Source organism: Narcine bancroftii, chromosome 3 (assembly GCF_036971445.1).
Source record: "Narcine bancroftii isolate sNarBan1 chromosome 3, sNarBan1.hap1, whole genome shotgun sequence".
Classification (NCBI taxonomy): domain Eukaryota; kingdom Metazoa; phylum Chordata; class Chondrichthyes; order Torpediniformes; family Narcinidae; genus Narcine; species Narcine bancroftii.
Genome location: NC_091471.1, coordinates 261112299 through 261134488, shown reverse-complemented (window position 1 = coordinate 261134488; position 22190 = coordinate 261112299). Strand labels below are relative to the sequence as shown.

At 40.7% G+C, this 22190-nt stretch overlaps 1 protein-coding gene across 1 annotated transcript in view; it reads right to left on the bottom strand.

The window, feature by feature from the left end:
- Nucleotides 1-12278: 12278 nt before the first annotated feature.
- The window catches only part of sugp1 (SURP and G patch domain containing 1), a 28111-nt gene continuing 18199 nt past the window's right edge, over nucleotides 12279-22190 (bottom strand). The window contains exons 8-14 of the mRNA XM_069927870.1: nucleotides 20943-21253; nucleotides 20153-20259; nucleotides 18992-19169; nucleotides 17489-17595; nucleotides 16413-16558; nucleotides 14835-14964; nucleotides 12279-14057 (exon numbers count right to left, since the gene is read on the bottom strand). Coding sequence (XP_069783971.1) covers nucleotides 14031-14057; nucleotides 14835-14964; nucleotides 16413-16558; nucleotides 17489-17595; nucleotides 18992-19169; nucleotides 20153-20259; nucleotides 20943-21253 — 1006 coding nt within the window. The 3' untranslated portion in view covers nucleotides 12279-14030. The remainder of the gene's footprint in view (nucleotides 14058-14834; nucleotides 14965-16412; nucleotides 16559-17488; nucleotides 17596-18991; nucleotides 19170-20152; nucleotides 20260-20942; nucleotides 21254-22190) is intronic.

The following is a 22190-nucleotide window of genomic DNA, read 5'->3' as shown; positions in this document are numbered from 1 at the left end:
TGAGGTAGCCTCTGCTGGTTCATTGGGCAGTGAATTCCATAGCTTTACCACCCTCTGGGAAAAGCAGTTCCTCATCTCCATCCTAAATCTACCACCCTGAATCTTGAGGCTATGCCCCTGTCTCCGCCACCAATGGTAAAAAAAAACTTAACAATCACAGACAATTCAATCTCTCCACATTGGCTAACCCTCCTCATCTCTGGAATCAACCAGTTGAACCTTCTTTGGCCAGCCTCCAAAGCCAGTGTATCCTTCAAGTAAGGAGACCGAAAGACGAGGAGTCACGTGATGGAGTAGTGGCCAGTTGGGGAACTCCAGCCCTAACCGGAAAAGTTTAAAAAAAAACAGAGAAAATGCAAAGGCACAAACACGAAAATTAAAATAAAGTGAAAGTAAAGGTGGGAAGAAAATGGCAACGAAGAAAGAAAAGTCGAAAGCAACGGCAAGAAGAGAAGAAGAAAAGTCATCGGAAGAAGAAGGTGAAGGCCTTACCCGTCCGAGGAGGCCTGCTGTGGAGAGAGAAGCCGCTCCCTCAGGTCAGTCGAAGTCCCGAGCTCGGGACTACAAAAATGGCTCACGGAGCCAAGCAAAAGTGCGCAACCGCGCAAGACAAAAGAAAAGACACTGACGGGAGGGGGACCAGCTGAGGAGTCGATCTCCACAGCTGAGAATGACAGCCACAACACAACAACAAGAGGAAAACACAGAAAATAATGAGAGCAAGAAAGAAGAGAGTAAAAGGAAATCAAAGAAACAACAGATGACCAACCCAGAGGAAGAAGAAGAAGAAGAACACAGAGAAATGGAAGATGAAGGGAAGGGCAAGACAATGGATATTTTTTTTAAACAATATATGGAATCAATAAAAGAATGGCAATCACAAGAATTTAGTGAAATAAAAAGGAGAATAAAAAGTACAGAAGAAAAAATGAATAGATTAGAGATGGTCATGTGAGATATAGGAAAAAGAGTGGACAAGGTGGAAGAACGAGAAACAGCCATAGAAATGGAAGTAGATGACTTAAAAAAGAAATTAGAAGAATCTTTTCTTCTTCTTTGGCTTGGCTTCGCGGACGAAGATTTATGGAGGGGGTAAATGTCCACGTCAGCTGCAGGCTCGTTTGTGGCTGACAAGTCCGATGCGGGACAGGTAGACACGGTTGCAGCGGTTGCAGGGGAAAATTGGTGGGTTGGGGTTGGGTGTTGGGTTTTTCCTCCTTTGCCTTTTGTCAGTGAGGTGGGCTCTGCGGTCTTCTTCAAAGGAGGTTGCTGCCCGCCAAACTGTGAGGCGCCAAGATGCACGGTTTGAGGAGATATCAGCCCACTGGTGGTGGTCAATGTGGCAGGCACCAAGAGATTTCTTTAGGCAGTCCTTGTACCTTTTCTTTGGTGCACCTCTGTCACGGTGGCCAGTGGAGAGCTCGCCATATAACACGATCTTGGGAAGGCGATGGTCCTCCATTCTGGAGACGTGACCCATCCAGCACAGCTGGATCTTCAGCAGCATGGACTCGCTGCTGTCAACCTCTGCCATCTCGAGTACTTCGACGTTAGGGATGAAAGCGCTCCAATGAATGTTGAGGATGGAGCGGAGACAACGCTGGTGGAAGCGTTCTAGGAGCCGTAGGTGATGTCGGTAGAGGACCCATGATTCGGAGCCGAACAGGAGTGTGGGTATGACAACGGCTCTGTATACGCTTATCTTTGTGAGGTTTTTCAGTTGGTTGTTTTTCCAGACTCTTTTGTGTTGTCTTCCAAAGGCGCTATTTGCCTTGGCGAGTCTGTTGTCTATCTCATTGTCGATCCTTGCATCTAATGAAATGGTGCAGCCGAGATAGGTAAACTGGTTGACCGTTTTGAGTTTTGTGTGCCCGATGGAGATGTGGGGGGGACTGGTAGTCATGGTAGCTCAGAAGATAGATATAATGGAAAATTATAATAGAAGAAATAATATAAAGATAGTGGGCCTTAAGGAAGATGAAGAAGGCAAGAATATTTATAAAAGATTGGATCCCCAGGGTCCTAGGAAGACCAGAATTACAGGAAGAAATGGAAATAGAAAGGGCACAAAGAACATTAGCCCCTAAACCACAGCCACAACAAAAACCAAGATCCATTTTAGTAAAATTCCTAAGATATACAACAAGAGAAAATATATTGGAGAAAGCAATGAAGAAAATAAGAGAAGACAAAAAGCCACTGGAATACAAGGGTCAAAAAAATTTTTTCTATCCAGATATGTTTTGAACTCCTGAAGAAGAGGAAGGAGTTTAATACAGCAAAAGCGATCCTATGGAAAAAAGGATATAAATTTATGCTAAAGTACCCAGCGGTACTTAAAATAGTTATTCCAGGGCAGCAAAACAGACTATTCTCGGATCTGGAGGAAGCACGAAAATTTGCAGAACAACTACAAAACAGACAGAGAGATGAAGACATGTAACGAGAGCAAAAATGACCACGAACTATATGTATGTGTGTATATATACATATATATATATATATATATGTGTGTGTGTGTGTGTGTGTGTGTATGTATATATGTGTGTACATGTGTATATATGCATTTAAGAGAAAATATATAGAGTATAGATAAGAATTAATAAGGAAAGAAAGGGAAGAGAGGAAGTAAGGAGGGAATTAAGAGAGTGACCTTTGTTGTATATGAAAATTAAAATCTTTTCTGGGGGGGGGGGCTGGGTGGGGAGGAGGTACGGTCACTGCGAAATCAGTTGACGCTTGCGAGTGAATTCGCAAATCCAAATGGAGAGGGGAGATGTGGTTGCCCGAGAAGGGATAAAGGGCAACTCAGGAAGGGGAGGAGATAGTGAGGTTAAAGAAATTTTAGATAGGAGAATAAGGGGAATGTTTGATGTTTTAGAAATGTTGTCTTAAAAAGTGTTCAAAAAAATAAAGCCGAAATGGATAAGAAGGAAAGGTGATGATGAGGAAATGGAAAGAAATGATAAACAAAGTATGAAATGGCTATGTTGAACTATATGACTTTAAATATTAACGGAATACAAAACCAAATCAAAAGGAAGAAACTGCTAAATTTACTGAAAAAAGAAAAAATTGATATAGCATTCATTGGATAGGACATGTAACAGCAGCTTCATATAATTCAAAAGCTAGAGGAGTAGCTATATTAATCAGTAAAAATGTACCAATTAAAATAGAAGAGGAAATAATAGATCCAGCAGGGAGATATGTAATGATAAAATGTCAGATATATTCGGAGTTTTGGAATTTACTCAATGTATTTTCACCTAACGTAGAAGATCAAAAATTTATGCAAGATATTTTTTTGAAGATAGCAGACACGGAAGGGAACATAGTAATAGGAGGGGATTTCAACCTTAATTTAGATTCAAACATGGATAAAACTGGGAAAAAAATTAACAGAAAGAACAAAGTAACCAAATTTATAATTAAATCGATGCAAGAAATGCAACTTTTGGATATATGGAGGAAACAACACACAAAGGAAAAGGAATATTCATATTATTCGGGTAGACATAAACCATACTCAAGAATAGACCTATTCCTGTTATCAGCTCACATGCAAGACAGAGTTAGGAAAACAGAATATAAAGCTAGAGTATTATCGGACCACTCACCCCTGATATTGACAATAGAGTTAGAGGACATCCCTCCAAGAATGTATAGATGGAGATTAAACTCCATGCTTCTTAAAAGGCAGGATTTTAGAGAATTTATTGAACGACAAATTAAAATGTACTTTGAAATAAATACGGAATCAGTGAAAGATAAGTTTATACTATGGGACGCAATGAAAGCGTTCATCAGAGGGCAAATAATAAGTTATGTAACCAAGATGAAGAAGGACAACAATCAGGAAACAGAGCAGTTGGAAAGGGAAATAGCAAATATAGAAAAATAATTAGCAATGAAGGAAGACACAACTAAAAGAAGAGAATTGGCAGATAAAAAAATAAAATATGAAACACTACAAACATATAAGGTGGAGAAGAACATAATGAAGACAAAACAGAAATATTATGAACTAGGAGAAAAAATGCACAAAATACTAGCATGGCAGCTTAAGACAGAACAAACTAAGAGAATGGTATTGGCATCAAGGAAAAAAGACAAACAAATCACATATAATCCAACGGAGATTAATGAAAACTTCAGAGAATTCTACGAACAATTATACCAAACTGAAAACGAAGGGAAAGAAGACAAAATAGATGAATTTTTAATTAAAATTGAACTACCAAAATTACAAACAGAGGAACAAAATAAATTAACAGAACCATTTGAAATAGTAGAAATACAAGAGATAATAAAAAAAACTACCGAATAATAAAACATCAGGAGAGGATGGATTCCCAATAGAATTCTATAAAACATTTAAAGATTTATTAATTCCTCCTCTCCTGGAAGTAATCAACCAGATTGATAAAACACAAAGCTTACCAGATTCATGCAAAACAGCAATAATTACAGTAATACCAAAGACAGGGAAAGATCCACTCACACCAGCGTCATATAGACCAATATCTTTACTTAACACAGATTATAATGTAATAGCTAAACTATTAGCAAACAGATTAGCCAACTATGTACCAAAAATAGTAAATCTAGACCAAACTGGATTTATTTAAAAAAAAACGAACAACAGACAATATTTGTAAATTTATTAACTTAATTCATGCAGTAGAAGGAAATAAAGCTCCTACAGTAGCGGTTGCTTTAGACGCAGAGAAGGCCTTTGACAGAGTAGAAAGGAATTATTTATTCAAAGTACTACAAAAATTCAGCTTACCAGAGAAATATATTAATTGGATTAAAGCATTATATAAGGGGCCATTAGCGAAAATGACAGTAAATGGATATCAAAACAATTTAATTTAAGCAGATCAACAAGGAAGGGATGCCCACTATCGCCCTTATTGTTTGCGTTAGCCATAGAACCACTAGCAGAACTGATAAGAACAGAAAATAAAAGGGATAAAAATAAAAGACAAGGAATATAAAATCAGTTTATTCACAGATGACGTTATAGTATACTTAACAGAACCAGAAATATCAATAAAAGAATTACATGAGAAATTGAAGGAATATGGAGAAGTGTTGGGTTACAAGATTAACGCAAATAAAAGTGAAGCAATGCCAATGAATAATGCGGATTTCTCAAAATTTAAGAAAAAATCACCATTTAGATGGCAAATGCAAGAAATAAGATACCTAGGTATACAAATAAATAAAAACCTCAGCCATCTATATAAACTCAATTATTATCCACTAATTAAAAAATTACAGGACGACTTAGAGCATTGGAAAGACTTACCACTAACACTAATAGGAAGGATAAACTGTATTAAAATGAACATTTTCCTAAGGATACAATACCTATTTCAGGCATTGCCAATACACTTGACAGAGAAATTCTTCAAAGAGTTAAAGAAAATAATAAGGAAATTTTTATGGAAAGGGGGGAAACCGAGGATAGCATTAGATAAATTAACAGAATGGTATAAACTGCCAAACTTAAAAAAATTATTATGGAGCCGCACAATTAAGATACCTATCAGATTTTTATCAAACAAGGGAAAAGCCAGATTGGACTAGATTAGAACTAGATAAAATAGGGGAGAAGATACCCAAACATATATTATATAAATGGGATGAAAAATTGGTACAACGCAGGAATTCTCCAGTATTACATCATCTGCTCAATATTTGGAAGAAGATTCATGTAGAAAGGAATAAAACAAATTATCAATTACCAAAACTAATCTTTGGCTTGGCTTCGCGGACGAAGATTTATGGAGGGGGTAAAAAGTCCACGTCAGCTGCAGGCTCGTTTGTGGCTGACCAGTCCGATGCGGGACAGGCAGACACGATTGCAGCGGTTGCAAGGGAAAATTGGTTGGTTGGGGTTGGGTGTTGGGTTTTTCCTCCTTTGCCTTTTGTCAGTGAGGTGGGCTCTGCGGTCTTCTTCAAAGGAGGCTGCTGCCCGCCAAACTGTGAGGCGCCAAGATGCACGGTTTGAGGCGTTATCAGCCCACTGGCGGTGGTCAATGTGGCAGGCACCAAGAGATTTCTTTAGGCAGTCCTTGTACCTTTTCTTTGGTGCACCTCTGTCACGGTGGCCAGTGGAGAGCTCGCCATATAATACGATCTTGGGAAGGCGATGGTCCTCCATTCTGGAGACGTGACCCATCCAGCGCAGCTGGATCTTCAGCAGCGTGGACTCGATGCTGTCGACCTCTGCCATCTCGAGTACCTCGACGTTAGGGGTGTGAGCGCTCCAATGGATGTTGAGGATGGAGCGGAGACAACGCTGGTGGAAGCGTTCTAGGAGCCGTAGGTGGTGCCGGTAGAGGACCCATGATTCGGAGCCGAACAGGAGTGTGGGTATGACAACGGCTCTGTATACGCATATCTTTGTGAGGTTTTTCAGTTGGTTGTTTTTCCAGACTCTTTTGTGTAGTCTTCCAAAGGCGCTATTTGCCTTGGCGAGTCTGTTGTCTATCTCATTGTCGATCCTTGCATCTGATGAAATGGTGCAGCCGAGATAGGTAAACTGGTTGACCGTTTTGAGTTTTGTGTGCCCGATGGAGATGTGGGGGGGCTGGTAGTCATGGTGGGGAGCTGGCTGATGGAGGACCTCAGTTTTCTTCAGGCTGACTTCCAGGCCAAACATTTTGGCAGTTTCCGCAAAGCAGGACGTCAAGCGCTGAAGAGCTGGCTCTGAATGGGCAACTAAAGCGGCATCATCTGCAAAGAGAAGTTCACGGACAAGTTTCTCTTGTGTCTTGGTGTGAGCTTGCAGGCGCCTCAGATTGAAGAGACTGCCATCCGTGCGGTACCGGATGTAAACAGCGTCTTCATTGTTGGGGTCTTTCATGGCTTGGTTCAGCATCATGCTGAAGAAGATTGAAAAGAGGGTTGGTGCGAGAACACAGCCTTGCTTCACGCCATTGTTAATGGAGAAGGGTTCAGAGAGCTCATTGCTGTATCTGACCCGACCTTGTTGGTTTTCGTGCAGTTGGATAATCATGTTGAGGAACTTTGGGGGACATCCGATGCGCTCTAGTATTTGCCAAAGCCCTTTCCTGCTCACGGTGTCGAAGGCTTTGGTGAGGTCAACAAAGGTGATGTAGAGTCCTTTGTTTTGTTCTCTGCACTTTTCTTGGAGCTGTCTGAGGGCAAAGACCATGTCAGTGGTTCCTCTGTTTGCGCGAAAGCCGCACTGTGATTCTGGGAGAATATTCTCGGCGACACTAGGTATTATTCTATTTAGTAGAATCCTAGCGAAGATTTTGCCTGCAATGGAGAGCAACGTGATTCCCCTGACTCAAAATCAGCTAATCCCTTTTACAATAGAGAGAGAATGGGAGAAAAAAGGGATCAATAGAATAGAAAAATGCTTTTCGGAAAATAAATTATTATCCTTTGAACAAATGAATGATAAATATAATATGACTCATGATACAGTGTTGGCATACTACCAACTGAAATCCTACTTGAAGGACAAATTGGGAAGCAGTCTGAGGTTACCAGAGGGAAGTAATTTTAACATAACATAACATAACAATTACAGCACGGAAACAGGCCATTAGGCCCTTCTAGTCCGCACCGAACCAAACACCCCTTTCTAGTCCCACCTCCCTGCACAATGCCAATAACCCTCCATCTTCTTCTCATCCATATACCTGTCCAACCTTTTCTTAAATAATACAATTGACTCCGCCGCCACTATTTCTCCCGGAAGCTCATTCCACACGGCTACCACTCTCTGAGTAAAGAAGTTCCCCCTCATGTTACCTCTAAACCTCTGCCCCTTAATTCTTAACTCATGTCCTCTTGTTTTAATCTTTCCTCCTCTTAATGGAAATAGTCTATCCACATACATTCTGTCTATCCCTTTCATAATCTTAAATACTTCTATCAAATCCCCTCTCAACCTTCTACGCTCCAAAGAATAAAGACCTAATCTGTCCAATCTCTCCCTATACTCTAGATGCTTAAACCCAGGTAACATTCTGGTAAACCTTCTCTGCACTCTCTCCACTCTGTTTATATCCTTCCTATAATTAGGCGACCAGAACTGCACACAGAACTCCAAATTAGGCTACACCAACGTCTTATACAATCTCAACATCACCTCCCAACTCCTATATTCCATGCAATGATTGATAAAGGCCAGCATACTAAAAACCTTCTTCACCACCCTATTCACGTGAGTTTCTACCTTCAGGGAACGAGGTACCGTTACTCCTAAATCTTTCTGCTCTTCTGTATTCATCAATGCTCTCCCATTTACCATGTATGTCCTATTCTGATTCTTCTTACCAAAATAAAGCACCTCACACTTATCAGCATTAAATTCCATCTGCCATTTTTCAGCCCATTTTTCTAAGCAGCCCAAATCCCTCTGCAATCCTTGAAAACCTTCTTCATTATCCACTATTCCACCTATCTTAGTATTGTCTGCATATTTACTAATCCAATTCACCACCACCATCATCATATATGATTACAGACACAATGATAATCAAAAAATTTATAACAAACATGTATATTAAACTACAAGAAAAGGAGAATGAGGAAACAAATGGTAAAACTAAACAAAAATGGGAACAAGATCTAAACATAATGATAAAGAAGGAAACATGGGAGAAGTTATGCTCTGGAACTATGAGAAATACAATAAACATGAGGTTACGTATGATACACAGGCTATACATTACACCTCAAAAGTTAAATAAATGGGACCCAACAGTATCTGACAGATGTTTTTGCTGTAAAAAGGAAATGGGAACAACAATTCATGCAATCTGGACATGTGAGAAAGTGAAAAAATTTTAGGAAGATCTAAACCAGATATTAAATAAAATCACAAAAATCAATATAACAAAAAACCCAGAGATCTTTCTCCTAAGTAACATAAAAAACAAAGAATTTGGACTTGATTTGGATGGTGCACAAAAAAGATTTGTTAGGACAGCCCTAGCTGTAGCAAAAAAATGTATTATGTCAGCCTGGAAATTAGAAGATAACTTGAGAATACAACAATGGTATATAGAAATGAATAAATGTATTCCATTAGAAAAAATAACATATAATTTAAGAAATAATATTAAAATATTTGAACAAATATGGGAGCCATACATAAAACATAATAGAGAAAACCTATCGGGGACATCTACCGCCTAAAATGACGGAGAAGAGAATGAAAAGAACTGACTCAGTTGAATTTCTTGTTTATTTTTACTGAGTGACAACATTGTTTGACGGGTTTAATGTATCTTAGATTCTGAATGTTAAATGAATGGCAGGGGAGGTAGGGAGGGTGGGAGGGGAAGAGGGAGGGGGGAGAAAACGACACTGTATATATTTGAAAAGGAAAATGTATGTATCTTGATCAATGTGGCTTATAGTGTGAAAAATAAAAATTTTTAAAAAAAGTAAGGAGACCGAAACTGCAGGCAGTACTCCAGATCTGGCCTTTGTAATTGCAGCATAACCCTCCCTATTGCTAAATTCAATCCCTCTAGCAATGAAGGCCAACATTTCATTTGTCTTCTTGATAGACTGCTGCTAAGTCCTTCTATATGGCAGCATGTTGCAATCACTCTCCATTTAAATAATAATCTGATCCTCGATTTTACCTTCCAAAGTGGATAACCTCACATTTACTAACATTGGACTCCATCTTGCAGACCCTTGACCATTCATTTGACCTCTATCTCTGCATACTCTCCATATCCTCTGCAAAATTTATTTTTCCACTGAATTTAGTCATCAGCTAAACTCTAATTACACTCTGCTCCCCTCTTCTAGATCATTAATATACATTGTGAACAGGTGCAGGTCCAGCACTGACCCCCTGATGAATGATTGCCAACCAGAAAAAGACCCTGTACCCCAACTTTCTGCTATCTATTGGTTAACCAATCTTTTATCCATACTAATACATCAACCCCAACTCTATGCATCCTTATGTGTGAATCTTGTGCGGCACCTCATCGAACACCTTCTGGAAATCCAAGTAAATATCCATCTGCTCCCCTCCTTCTACCCCGCTCAAAGAATAAGTTTGTGATACAGGACCTGCCTCAGCTGAAGCCATGCTGCATCTGGCTAATTGTTTCATTTCACTCCAGATGCCTCACTATTTCTTCTTTGAGAGCTTTCAAGCATTTTTCCAACCACAGTTTGACAGCACCAAATAACCATGAATATACCTGGGATTGTCTGAACTCGGTAGCTAAGCAGGCACAGGGACTGGTCAGTACTTGGGAGGGGAGACCACCTAGGAACACCAGGTGCTGTAGTTTTCTGCTGGACCAACTGGCGACTCTCTGCCCGTCTTACAGCAAAGGTTAAAGAATTTCATGTACGTGACATTCTAAATGTAGCATTACGTGACAATAATGGAACCTTTATGTTTAAACTAAATGGCCTAATTCTCTGCATCCTTTTTTGAATAGTAGCGTGACATTCATTCCCTTCCAATCCACCGAGATCTGCCGAGTCCAAAGAATTTTGGTAAATTATCACCAAAGCCTCTACTATAACTTTTGCCATTTCTTTCAGATGGGATGTATTCCATCAGGACCAGGGGACTTATCTACCTTTAGACCCTCAAATTTGCTCAGTACTCCCTCTTAAATGATCACTATTACATCCAGGTCCTCACATTTGTAACATCTGTCTTTGACATAGTATTCAGCTATCATGATGTCAGTAATAAGTAATTTTCAAGAGAGCCGAAGAAGGGCTGAGGCCCGAAATGTCAACTGAGTCAGCAAATGCAATCCCGATCCAACCCAAGGAAAGATATGCTTACAATAGAGGGAATGAATGATTTGACCAAATTGATACCAAGGTTGGTGAGTTTCTCATGAGGTGGGATGAAACAAGCTGGACCTACATTCTATTGGATTAAAAAAAACTAAGGGCAAATTGAATTAAAAACAACAAAATTCTTGTGGGGATAGATGCTCAGGCAACATTTCCTCTTTCTGGGTGTTTACATTTCCAAACAAGGAGTCAGCCTCTCATCAGAGAGATTAGAAAAATTAAATATTCAAGGATGATAAATCTTTGGAATTTACTGGAGGCTCAGTATATTCATATTAGAATGTTTGATATCCAAGGGATAAAAGGGCATGGTGTTAATGCAGGAAAATGGCTGAGAGAAAATATCCAACATCTTATTCCTGCTTCTATTTCTCATCTTGAAGTTTTTATTGGGTCCTGACCAAAACTTTTTTCCAGATCTATTGTCAGACTACATACATGACATCACATACAACCCTGAGATTCCTTTTCCTGCAGGAGTGGGAGAATTACTGCTTATTGGTAGTGCATTAAAAAATTACATAACAAGCACACACATTTAAAAATGTAAACTGACTACAATTAGAGAGGAAAAAACACAATAAAATGCAAGAGTCTGAAATGAGTTTGTCGTTGAGGAGTCTGATGATGGAAGGGTTAGCGGCTGTTCCTGAACCTGGTGGTGTGAGTCTTGTGGCACCAATACCTCTTTCCTCATGGTAGCAACGAGAACAGAGTGCATGTTGGGTGGTGTAGATCCTTGATGATTACAGTTGCTCTCTGACAGAAGTTCTCAATGATGATGTGCTGTGTAAACTACCTTTTGCAGGGCTTTATGCTCAGGGGTATTGGTGTCCCCCCCTACCAGACCATGACGCAGACAGTCAGCACATTTTCCACCACACATCTGTAGAAATTTGTCAGTGTTTCCGATGTCATACCCAACCTCTGAAATTCCTAAGTCGAGGCGCTGATGTGCTTCCTTCACGATGTATTAATGTATTGGGTCCTCTGAGATAGTGACTCCCAAGAACTTAAATTTGCTCACCCTCTCCACCTCTGATTCCCCAATTAGTAGATTGTACACCTCTTGTTTTCTTTCTGGCGAACAATCAGCTCCTTGGTTTTGGTGACATCGGGTGCAAGGTTGATGTTGGTGCACCATTTAGCTAAGTTTTCAATCTCCCTCCTGTATACTGACTCATCACCCTTTCTTATACAACCCACTACTGTGGTATTGTCAGCAAATTTGTAGATGTTGTTTTGTCGTACCGAGCTACACAATCATAGCCCTGTGGTGCTCTGGTACTGACGGAGATTGTGGAGGAGATGTTCTTGCCAATCCTCACAGATTGTGGACCAGAGTTGAGGAAATCAAGGATCTTGTAGGATACTAAGAATATTAATGCATTGTTCTTATTGGGATCTTGCTGTAATTTCTCAGAGGAAAACAACAATTTCACTTCAAATAAATTACTTTAATTAAATTTCGTCAAATAAATTATTTTTAAAATATGCCTTCCAGATCTGGGTCCCTGCCCCCATTTGCTTTTCAGTGAAAGCATCTATGCAGAATTGTCAGATGGACAAAGATGCCACCCCGATCCAACTCCAATATCCTGCTAACATTTTTCTGTTTTATACGGATAAGAAGGGATTCCCAACTTTGGGCTACATTTACAACATGCTGTGCCATCACAAAATCTCTCCACTGAACTAGCATCAATAGTACTGGACAACAAAGATTTTGCTTCCAAAACACTTTTGGATGTATTTATGGATTTTGAGCTGCTGATCACAAAATTCACCTTAGAATTTTCCTATCACGTACTGTTTTTTTTAGATCTAACCTATTTTTGTGATTTCCTGTCATATTTAAGTCTACTTCAAGTCTACAAAACCATGAAGTGCAGCGTGTCATTGAAAATTCATTTTATGCATTCGCACATGGACAGCTTCCCCGCTGATCTTGGTGCAGTCAGTGACGAACAGAGAGAAAGGTTTCACCAGGACATTGTGACCATGGAAAAGTGGTACCAGGCAACTGTAATTCATCAATGCTGGCCAACTATTGTTAGACATTGACTTTATGCAGTAACACCTATTTTTAAGAGCAGCAGTAGCCATCCGACCTGTCGAGCCTGCTCCACCATACAATGAGATCTGATGATAGGCCCATCTCCACCTACCTGCCTTTTCCCAATACCCCTACAGATAAAGTAAGATTCCCCTACTATGTAAAAATGCTGAGTACAAGTGAAAATCAGTGACAAAACATGTTTAGGTCAGTTGAATAATGCAATGTGTCAGCATGTTTAAACATGCTAAATTCAATAAAAGTTAATTTAATGTTTCTCCATCTTCCTATGTGATACAACAAATCTGAAATTATCTTTGTGTTTGGCTTGAAGTTATCTATCATATCTCCAATTTGTTTTCAGGAAGCAAACCTATTGAAAAAAATTGTTGTCCAGTGGCAGTCCTAAAATGAAACATGCAATTTTCCCACCTCCACCATGATCCTTGCAGAGAATGCAAACACAAATGGTTTCTGTAGTACATTCCTTGTATAATAAATTTATTTAAGCATGAACATGCAACAATTCCTATATTTTGCAAGAAAATGTGATCTACTGGAGATAAAAAATATCTAACATCTATAAGAGAGGGCCAAAATGGTTGACACTTCACCTGTTGGACACAGGATCTCAGTAACACCTCCTCACTATTGTTCTCCAAATGTTTAAGCAGCTACAGTGAAAGAAAATCACTTATCAGCTGGGTCAGGACTAACAAGTGTACTGTAGTCTTCTCTTAGAGTTGGTTATCCATAGGAGGGAGTGGAGGACTGGACTTGCTCAGTCCTCCTCATTGTATCAATAACCCACTGGGTAAATCTGCTAACACTTTGCAGCTCAAAGTTCTGGAAACAGAACAAGATACTCAAGAAACACATTTGATTTAGGGATTACTTTTCCTGCTACATCCTGGATCCTGACAAGGGAAAGGGGATCCTCTCAGAGTGTGGAAATGAAAACAGAGTGACCTAATGGCAGTAATGCAGAAAGTTCAAGAATTGTTTAGTCTTGGAAATCCAACCCTCATGTTCACCCCACAAAGTATGTTCAACTGACTGCTGTGCTATTGAAATAGACTAACATCACAGCCAACGATTAAATAGTAAGTCTTTTTGCAGTAGTGGGAGCAAGTCAGTAATAAGGTCTCCTTGGGTTATTCTGAAACAAAAGGAAAACAGAAATCGATGTTACTTCAAACAAGGCAAGATGACAGGTGATCCATCAAGCCTTCCCCATGCTCTTGATGACTGGAGCATGAGTGGACTCTTCCTACCTCCTTCCCTTTCACCGGACTTGGATGCTCCTGGGAGAGAGGAAAAAAAAGCAAGAAAGATTCGGAGCCAATAAGGGGATTTTTAAAAATCTACCCAGCAGCGTGATGGAAATACTCACTCACCTGGACAGCTGCAGAGAAACACAAGGAGCTTGAGACAGGAGGACAAAGTGATTTACAGTTTGACTTGATATCCATTCCTTTCATCATCTGCACATCATGGCTACTGAATGAATGATTCAGGGGATGAATTCACTGCGGTTGAACTTATTTCAACACTTTCTCCCTCTGTGACATTTCCCCAGAGAAGAACAAGGCAGGAATGCACTGGGACTACCATCCAATCATGCACAGAAATTAACCACATAGGGAAGCCCGTATTTGGTTCCGTGCGCTCATGCTGGCTGCCTGTGAGATCCATCTAATTGGCAACAGTCACTCAAGTCTGTTGAACTGTTCAATTAGGATAGAATGCTCTGCATCTTGCTAGGCACAGAAGGCAGATTTATATTAGGTATGAGGAAGAAAAATGAAGATTTGAAACCACAGAGGATTTTGGATTCTATGGAATTAAGCACTGCAGACACCAAACTTCCAAGATTAAGAGTGGACAGAGACCTCCCTATTCTCTGTCCTTTTGGTGCACTTTAGTGATCACCTACCAGTGGGTTGGGCCGAAACCTATAGGCCAACATCATACGTTTGCGGAATGCTTCATACTCGTCATCATCCTTATTCAGCTCTGCTGGTCGATCAATACCAAACCCAGCTCCATCAACTGCTGTGATACCTCTGTTCCATGGGGGGAAAAAAAAATACACAGTCATCAATGCACTTACATTCATATGGTTTAACAGTTTTCTACCTGGTTCCAGTGTTATGGGACTTCAGTTAGGGAAAATGCTGGAGTTGTTCTCCTTGGTGCAGTACAAAGTGATTTAATAGAGGGGCTTTGACAGTAAATATTGAGGACGAGTTTCCAGCATATGGAAGACACAAATGACACTAATCATAAAGAGTTCAAGTAGAGGTGTTGTTGTCATTTAATGTATCTTATAGATTGAACTTTGAATAAATGGGAAGGGGGATGAGGGAGGGAAGGGAGGGGGGAAAAGGGGAGAAAATGACACTATATATATTCAAGAGAAAAATGTCTGTATGTATTTTGGTCAGTATGGTTTATAGTGTGAAAAATAAAAAAAAATTTTTTAAAAAGTAGAGGTGTTGTTTTGATCTAGAATGTGCTGCCTTATTAAAAGGGCAGGGAAACTAGATTAAATTAGAATATTCAAAGGAGAAATTAATATGTGTATAGGAAAACAAACTGCAGAGCTACAACTAAAGATCTAATTGAAGGGTTTTCTCCCTTAAATTGAGTATAGCCACAATAGGTTAACTGCCATTTTTTCCCGTGCTGTGTGAGTTTATGAATCCACCAAACAAGACCAACATCCATAAAACCAAGGCAAGAGGCCTTGCAATAGGTAAGCACCATCTTGGTGACATAGCAGCACTCCCTCAGTTCCACCTACGAATATTGGCCTGGATATATTTTCCTGGATTAAGCAGACATCAAATGTGCATAGGTGTCAGACTTTGAATTCTTGGTTAAAGGACTTGATACTTAACAGTCCCACAGAAGGCCTGGAAACAAAACAGAGGCTCAATGATATTGTTATGAGTTCTTGGAGATACAGTTCAAGAGCCTTCCCAATTGTCTGAAGAAGAAATGGGCCATGATGGTAACTTTGGTGCTGGAAAGTACAAGTGCACACACGCACATCCACATTGGGGAAGAGGGGGTTAGGTGAGTGATTGTAATACTCCCATCTTCAAGAAACCACTTCACAAGTGCCATCAAAGATAAAGTAAGAATACGGGAGGGGGGAGGTAGGGAGGGTGGGATGGGAGGAGGGAGTGGGGGGGGGGTAGAAAATGGCACTGTATATATTTGAAAAGGAAAAAGTATGTATCATGGTTAATGTGGTTTATGGTGTGAAAAAAAAAAGATAAAGTAAGAATGACTAGTTGACGGCCTCTTGCAAATAGAAATCATTATCTGTTTTCACTAAAAATTCAAAAACATGAAGACAAATAACAAGGATGTCCTCACTGAACAATTGCCAGAATGTCAGACCTATCTCTTTCCTCAGCTCAGGCACAATCTATTCAAACTCACCAAGACAATACAGGTCTATTTCATTGATCAAAGTCTGGTCGTCCCACCATTTGTTCTGTACCTGGGGACAGGAGCTTTGATGCCTTGACCCTCTGAGCCAAGACCATCACCTTCCTTCCAGCCCATTTTCATCAGCATCTGGTAACCAATGTTCTCCACTGTGATTTTGAAATCCTTGTAGTCAGAATAATCAGGCTCTCTGCCTTCCTATAGAAAACAGACAAGACACTATGAAGCAGTTCGTGCAGTTAGAATAACAGGGATCTGAGGGGAAAATTATTGATACATATACTTGTCCCATAATCACATATGTTCACTGATATACTGGGCCCCAGTCCAATTTTAAGTTCACCTCGTGTTCAAAATGCTTCACGATATTCCTTTCTCTTTAAAATTTTCACCTTCTGTGCTCTTATTCCTCTGCCATTTCTGACATGTCGAACTCCACTGAGTTCTCTCAGCGAGTGGCAGCTGATCAGATAGCTACACTCTGGTCCTGAGAGTTTCTCTCTAAATCTTTGCCTTCCTGCTCTCAAGACTCTCCTTCAGATCAAAATCTCACACAGCTCCATGATGTAGCTTGCCTGATTTCCCTTCAATCAAATATCTTGTGTTTTATTACATGAAACAGCTTTATAAATGCAAGCTAATATTAATGCAAGTTATGATGACTGATAGGCCACGGGTATATTGCACAGAAGACTATGGACACAAACCTTGTGATTTACCTTAAAGGGCATATTCACTTCAATCAAGGCCATGTTAGCCAATCAGGAGATCAGAAAATTTGCTCTCATGTTAATTCATATCAATGTGAATTCACAATACTGAAAGATAAGTGTGATTCCCTTGATTAAGAGGGAATAAACAAAGAGATGAGATTGGAAGAAATGGAGGACCGTAAAAGTAGAGAGTAAAACCTGAATTTTGTTTGTCAAATCTCAATTCAGTTCCTAGTGGATATCTCCCATTACAACCCTAAATATGCAGTGGTCAAAAGGAAGTCATACCAAAAGGAACTCTCACTGGAATTGGACACTCAGCTCCATGCTCCATTTACCTGGTTAAGGATGTAAAAGAGCCACTTAAGTAGCAAGAGACACAATCTACTTTGTGTTTTCAGATAACCTAACTCACCTTTAGAGCTTTAAATGTCTCCATGAATTTATCCAGTTCATCAGGGGGCAGAAAATCTCCAATAAAGTGTTTCCCTCGACCCATTTCTGTCAGTTGTTCTGCCCATTCTAAAATAGCAAAACCAATTGTAATCAGTTATAAATGCACCCAGTACATTGTTCAAATGCATCCCATTCCCCCAGGGTCAGATAATAATTACACTGCCTGCACCCAAGGTAAGATGGAAGAAAATATAAACTTAACACTAATTCTCAAGAGATGCAAATAATCTCAGGGTATCATTTTGAATGCAGGAAGAGACTGGCATGCTTCACAGTGCCCTGGGCTAATATTTACCAAAACAAAATGACTGTTCATTATTTTATTGCTGTTTGTAGGAGCTTACTTTGTGGAAATTGGCTTTTGCATATGCTGTATTCTTGAGCGCATGTGTGAGGCTTCGGTTGGTGCATACGCGAGAGTTTAGGGGTGCAAATTCAATATCGTTAGGGCGCTTATTTAAAATTTCAGCAAGCAAGATCGACAATGAGATAGACAACAGACTCGCCAAGGCAAATAGCGCCTTTGGAAGACTACACAAAAGAGTCTGGAAAAACAACCAACTGAAAAACCTCACAAAGATAAGCGTATACAGAGCCGTTGTCATACCCACACTCCTGTTCGGCTCCGAATCATGGGTCCTCTACCGGCACCACCTACGGCTCCTAGAACGCTTCCACCAGCGTTGTCTCCGCTCCATCCTCAACATCCATTGGAGCGCTTTCATCCCTAACGTCGAAGTACTCGAGATGGCAGAGGTCGACAGCATCGAGTCCACGCTGCTGAAGATCCAGCTGCGCTGGATGGATCACGTCTCCAGAATGGAGGACCATCGCCTTCCCAAGATCGTGTTATATGGCGAGCTCTCCACTGGCCACCGTGACAGAGGTGCACCAAAGAAAAGGTACAAGGACTGCCTAAAGAAATCTCTTGGTGCCTGCCACATTGACCACCACCAGTGGGCTGATAACGCCTCAAACCGTGCATCTTGGCGCCTCACAGTTTGGCGGGCAGCAACCTCCTTTGAAGAAGACCGCAGAGCCCACCTCACTGACAAAAGGCAAAGGAGGAAAAACCCAACACCCAACCCCAACCAACCAATTTTCCCCTGCAGCCGCTGCAACCGTGTCTGCCTGTCCCGCAGCGGACTTGTCAGCCACAAACGAGCCTGCAGCTGATGTGGACTTTTACCCCCTCCATAATTCAATATGTGAACCCACCATGCATGTGCCAACTGAAGACTCACACACGTGCACAGGAATTGAGATGGCTGTGCCCAGCCCACAAACCCTGGGATGCTGACTAACAAGTTAAGTCCACACATTTTGGCTCTTACATCCCCTGTATCCACGTTATAGTTTGTCAAGTGTATTTTACTATACTATACTAAAGACACCTAGTACACCTGCTGCATCCTGCCACAACTCCAGTTTAACTCCTTAATTGTTGTTATTGCGCAATTACCTCTGGTCTTGTCCATCTCCATGTGCCGAAGGCGATGTTCCCAGGTCCCGGCATCATCATCAATCTCCTCATCACTGTCGTACTCGTGTCGGTGATCTAAAATAGCTTTCTCCCACATCATCTGCATCTCCTGCATGGCTTGCTTGTGCTTCATGATCATATCGTACATTTGCTGCATCTGTAAACCACCCGGAAATCACTTCAGCTGCCTGGCAAACTGTCAGTGATAGCTCTTCATTCCCCTCACTATTTCTTCAATCCTCATTTTCGTTTGGGTTGCTTCAATTGGCAAGTACCACAATTCTCCAAAATTCCAACCACATTCCTCTCTCCCCATCTTTCACCCTCTGCAGATACCCTCTATCTACTTAATATCCAGCTCCAGGCATTTCTTTTTTCAGGAATATGACTGCACAATCCTTCAGCTTCTCTCTGCAAGGGACAATGTGCAAGTTTTGGCCCTTTGAAAATGGTCAAGCTTGGTTCTCCTCATTCTTCTTCTGCCTAGCTTCTTCATCTGTCTGTTTGATCATTCTGCAACTCAGAATCTCTCTATATTCCTCTGAATCTTGATCTGCACTCTTTCCATGCAGCTCTGCACTTGTGTTCAGTTCTTCGCTCTCACCATGTATTTACTATTGATAAATATTGGAATTTTCTATCAATCCTCCCCTAGTATTTTTCTCACTCTGTCCTCTCCCTGTGCCAAGCCCAGAATCCACCTCCACTTCAGTGTCTCCATGCCGGTTTTTTTTCTTCTAATTATCTCTGCCCATAACGTTCACATTTCTCTTGCTTTGTATCCTGGACCAATGGAATGCCTGCCTCCAAGAGTCCGCTTGCTTGCATCCTAACCTTTGAACCACATTAGTCCATTAGCTTAATATTTAGTTCTGTTTTGCTGCCAAAACATAATTTCTTCAAAGTGTTAACAAGGAAGAAAGCAAAGCAAGGAGGGGCAACATCCTGGTATGCAATGGTAAATAACCACAGGTTGTCTGCTGATAATACTGCAGTTCAGAAGCAAAGGAGGACAGAATAAGACTGTCTAGAATCAGAGAGCCTCCAACCACTATTGCAGAAATGTCAGTGCCTGTTTCAGTGCAGGGCTCTACTCCCCTTGAACACTCTGCCATTAATGATGATTCCACAGGGATTTACCTCCTGTTGTTCCTTTATCTGTTTCTTCTGTGCATCACTGAGTTCGGTGACTCCCACCAATCCAACCGGCTTACCTTTCTGATAGCCGAGCCCCTTCAATTCCTGAGCTGCAAACATACACAAAGAAGCAGCATTACTTAAGTATAGTTCAACACTGTGGCACTGGAGTCAACTCTAGCACAATTAACCCACACTCTAACATCATCTGTTCCACGTGACATAGCCCCTCCATTCAAATGGCACGTGTTCATCTTCTTCCCACATTATGAATGACAAGGTACACAGTGCCTACACTCTTATTCCAGGATTTAAAACACATTGACAAACCCTCACTATAGGGGTAAAAAATAGTGTGCTGTATCCTCAACAGGCACCACAAATTGGTGACTGAATCCTCAATGTAGGGGTCAAAACACAATGATTGTATTCTCACTATATTATAGTGGTGGAATTACCAGATCCATTCCATCTCTAAGGGTAAAGCATCGTAATTGCACTATGACATGCGGCAAAGTACATCCAATTAACAATAAAACCATTTAATAAGAAGAAAACTATTTGGTTGAATCATCCTATCACTGTCTCACAGATAAACCCAGCTCCATTTCCCTCAATCTCACCTATTCATTTTCACCCCATATAGCCACATCAGTGACCCACCTTTTGTCCATATTCTTCAATCAAATTGGCAATTTACTCAATGAAGACAATGTCAGTGCCTGTTTCAGTGCAGGGCCCAATGTCAGTACCAAAATACCAATAAGATCACCTCCTTGATCACAGCACATACTTGTTAAGCCAGGCACTTGCATCGGATAAGCCAATTCAGGAGGAGGAAGTTCAATCTTGTCATCCTCTGGGCCCCACCGGCTTTTTTTTCTCTTTTTAAGTGAGGTAGAAGATGATGGCGCAGATGCAGGCTCAGTGGCTGAGTCTCCAGAAGCAGGCTCAGGAGAATCTTTCCTCTTCTGTGTGGCTGGAGATGGCATCGACATCAAACTTGCTTGGATAGCCTTTTGGGCGATAGTTTTTACTTTACAGAAGACTTCAACTGTGTCCCTGTAATATCGATATGCATCGCTATTTTGCTCATAGAGAAACCTACGGAGTGGACAAGAGGAATCAGGAACTTTGGTGCCAAGGAACAGCTAGCTTACATTGAAAGTTTAATGGCACAGCAACAGGAATCCATTCACTCTAGTACATGGATGGCAAGACTATAAAAGAGTTGTCCGTTTAGATCTCTGCTCTTATTCTGCTACATTCAAACTTTTACTTCCCTTTTCAAAGAACATAGTAGGGAACCATTTAGGTTATCGTGCTTGTGCTAAAAGACATGAATTCTCTCACCTTTACATGCCCTTCTTTCCATAATACACAAGTATATTAAATACCGGTAGGTGGAGAAGGACACACAGCCCTGTTCCTCTATTTAATATGTTCATTGTTTATCTGATTCCTGTCTGATCCTTCTAACCCTTGAATCTCTATAATCTTATAATATCTCTTAGGCTAACATATTGAGCATCCATAACTCGCTTGCTCTCTTGGGATACAGAATCCCACAGATGCATCACTTCCTGAATGAAGACAATTCCTCTCAAGACTCAAATGTGCTGCAGAAATTCAGATCACACAGCATCCATAGAAAGTAAAGGGTAACCAATGTTTTGGGCCTGGGCCCTTCATCACATTCTTCCATCAGCAGGGAGCTCTATTCCCTCAGTGTTGGTCAAGAAGCTACAAACTCTGACCCTTTGTACCCACCTCTGCAACTGAATCCTTGACTTTCTCATCAGAAGACCACAGTCAATACAATTTGGAAACAACATCTCCTCCTCACTGATTATCAAAACAGGCGCATTCCGAGAATGTGTGCTTATCCCACTGCTCTATTCATTATACACCCATGACTGCATAACCAGGCACAATTCCAATGCAATCTATGAATGGCAATGAAGAAGCGTAAAGAGGGAGATCGGCTCTTTGAGTGGTGTCACAGCAACAACCTTGCGCTCAACATTAGCAAAATCAAGAT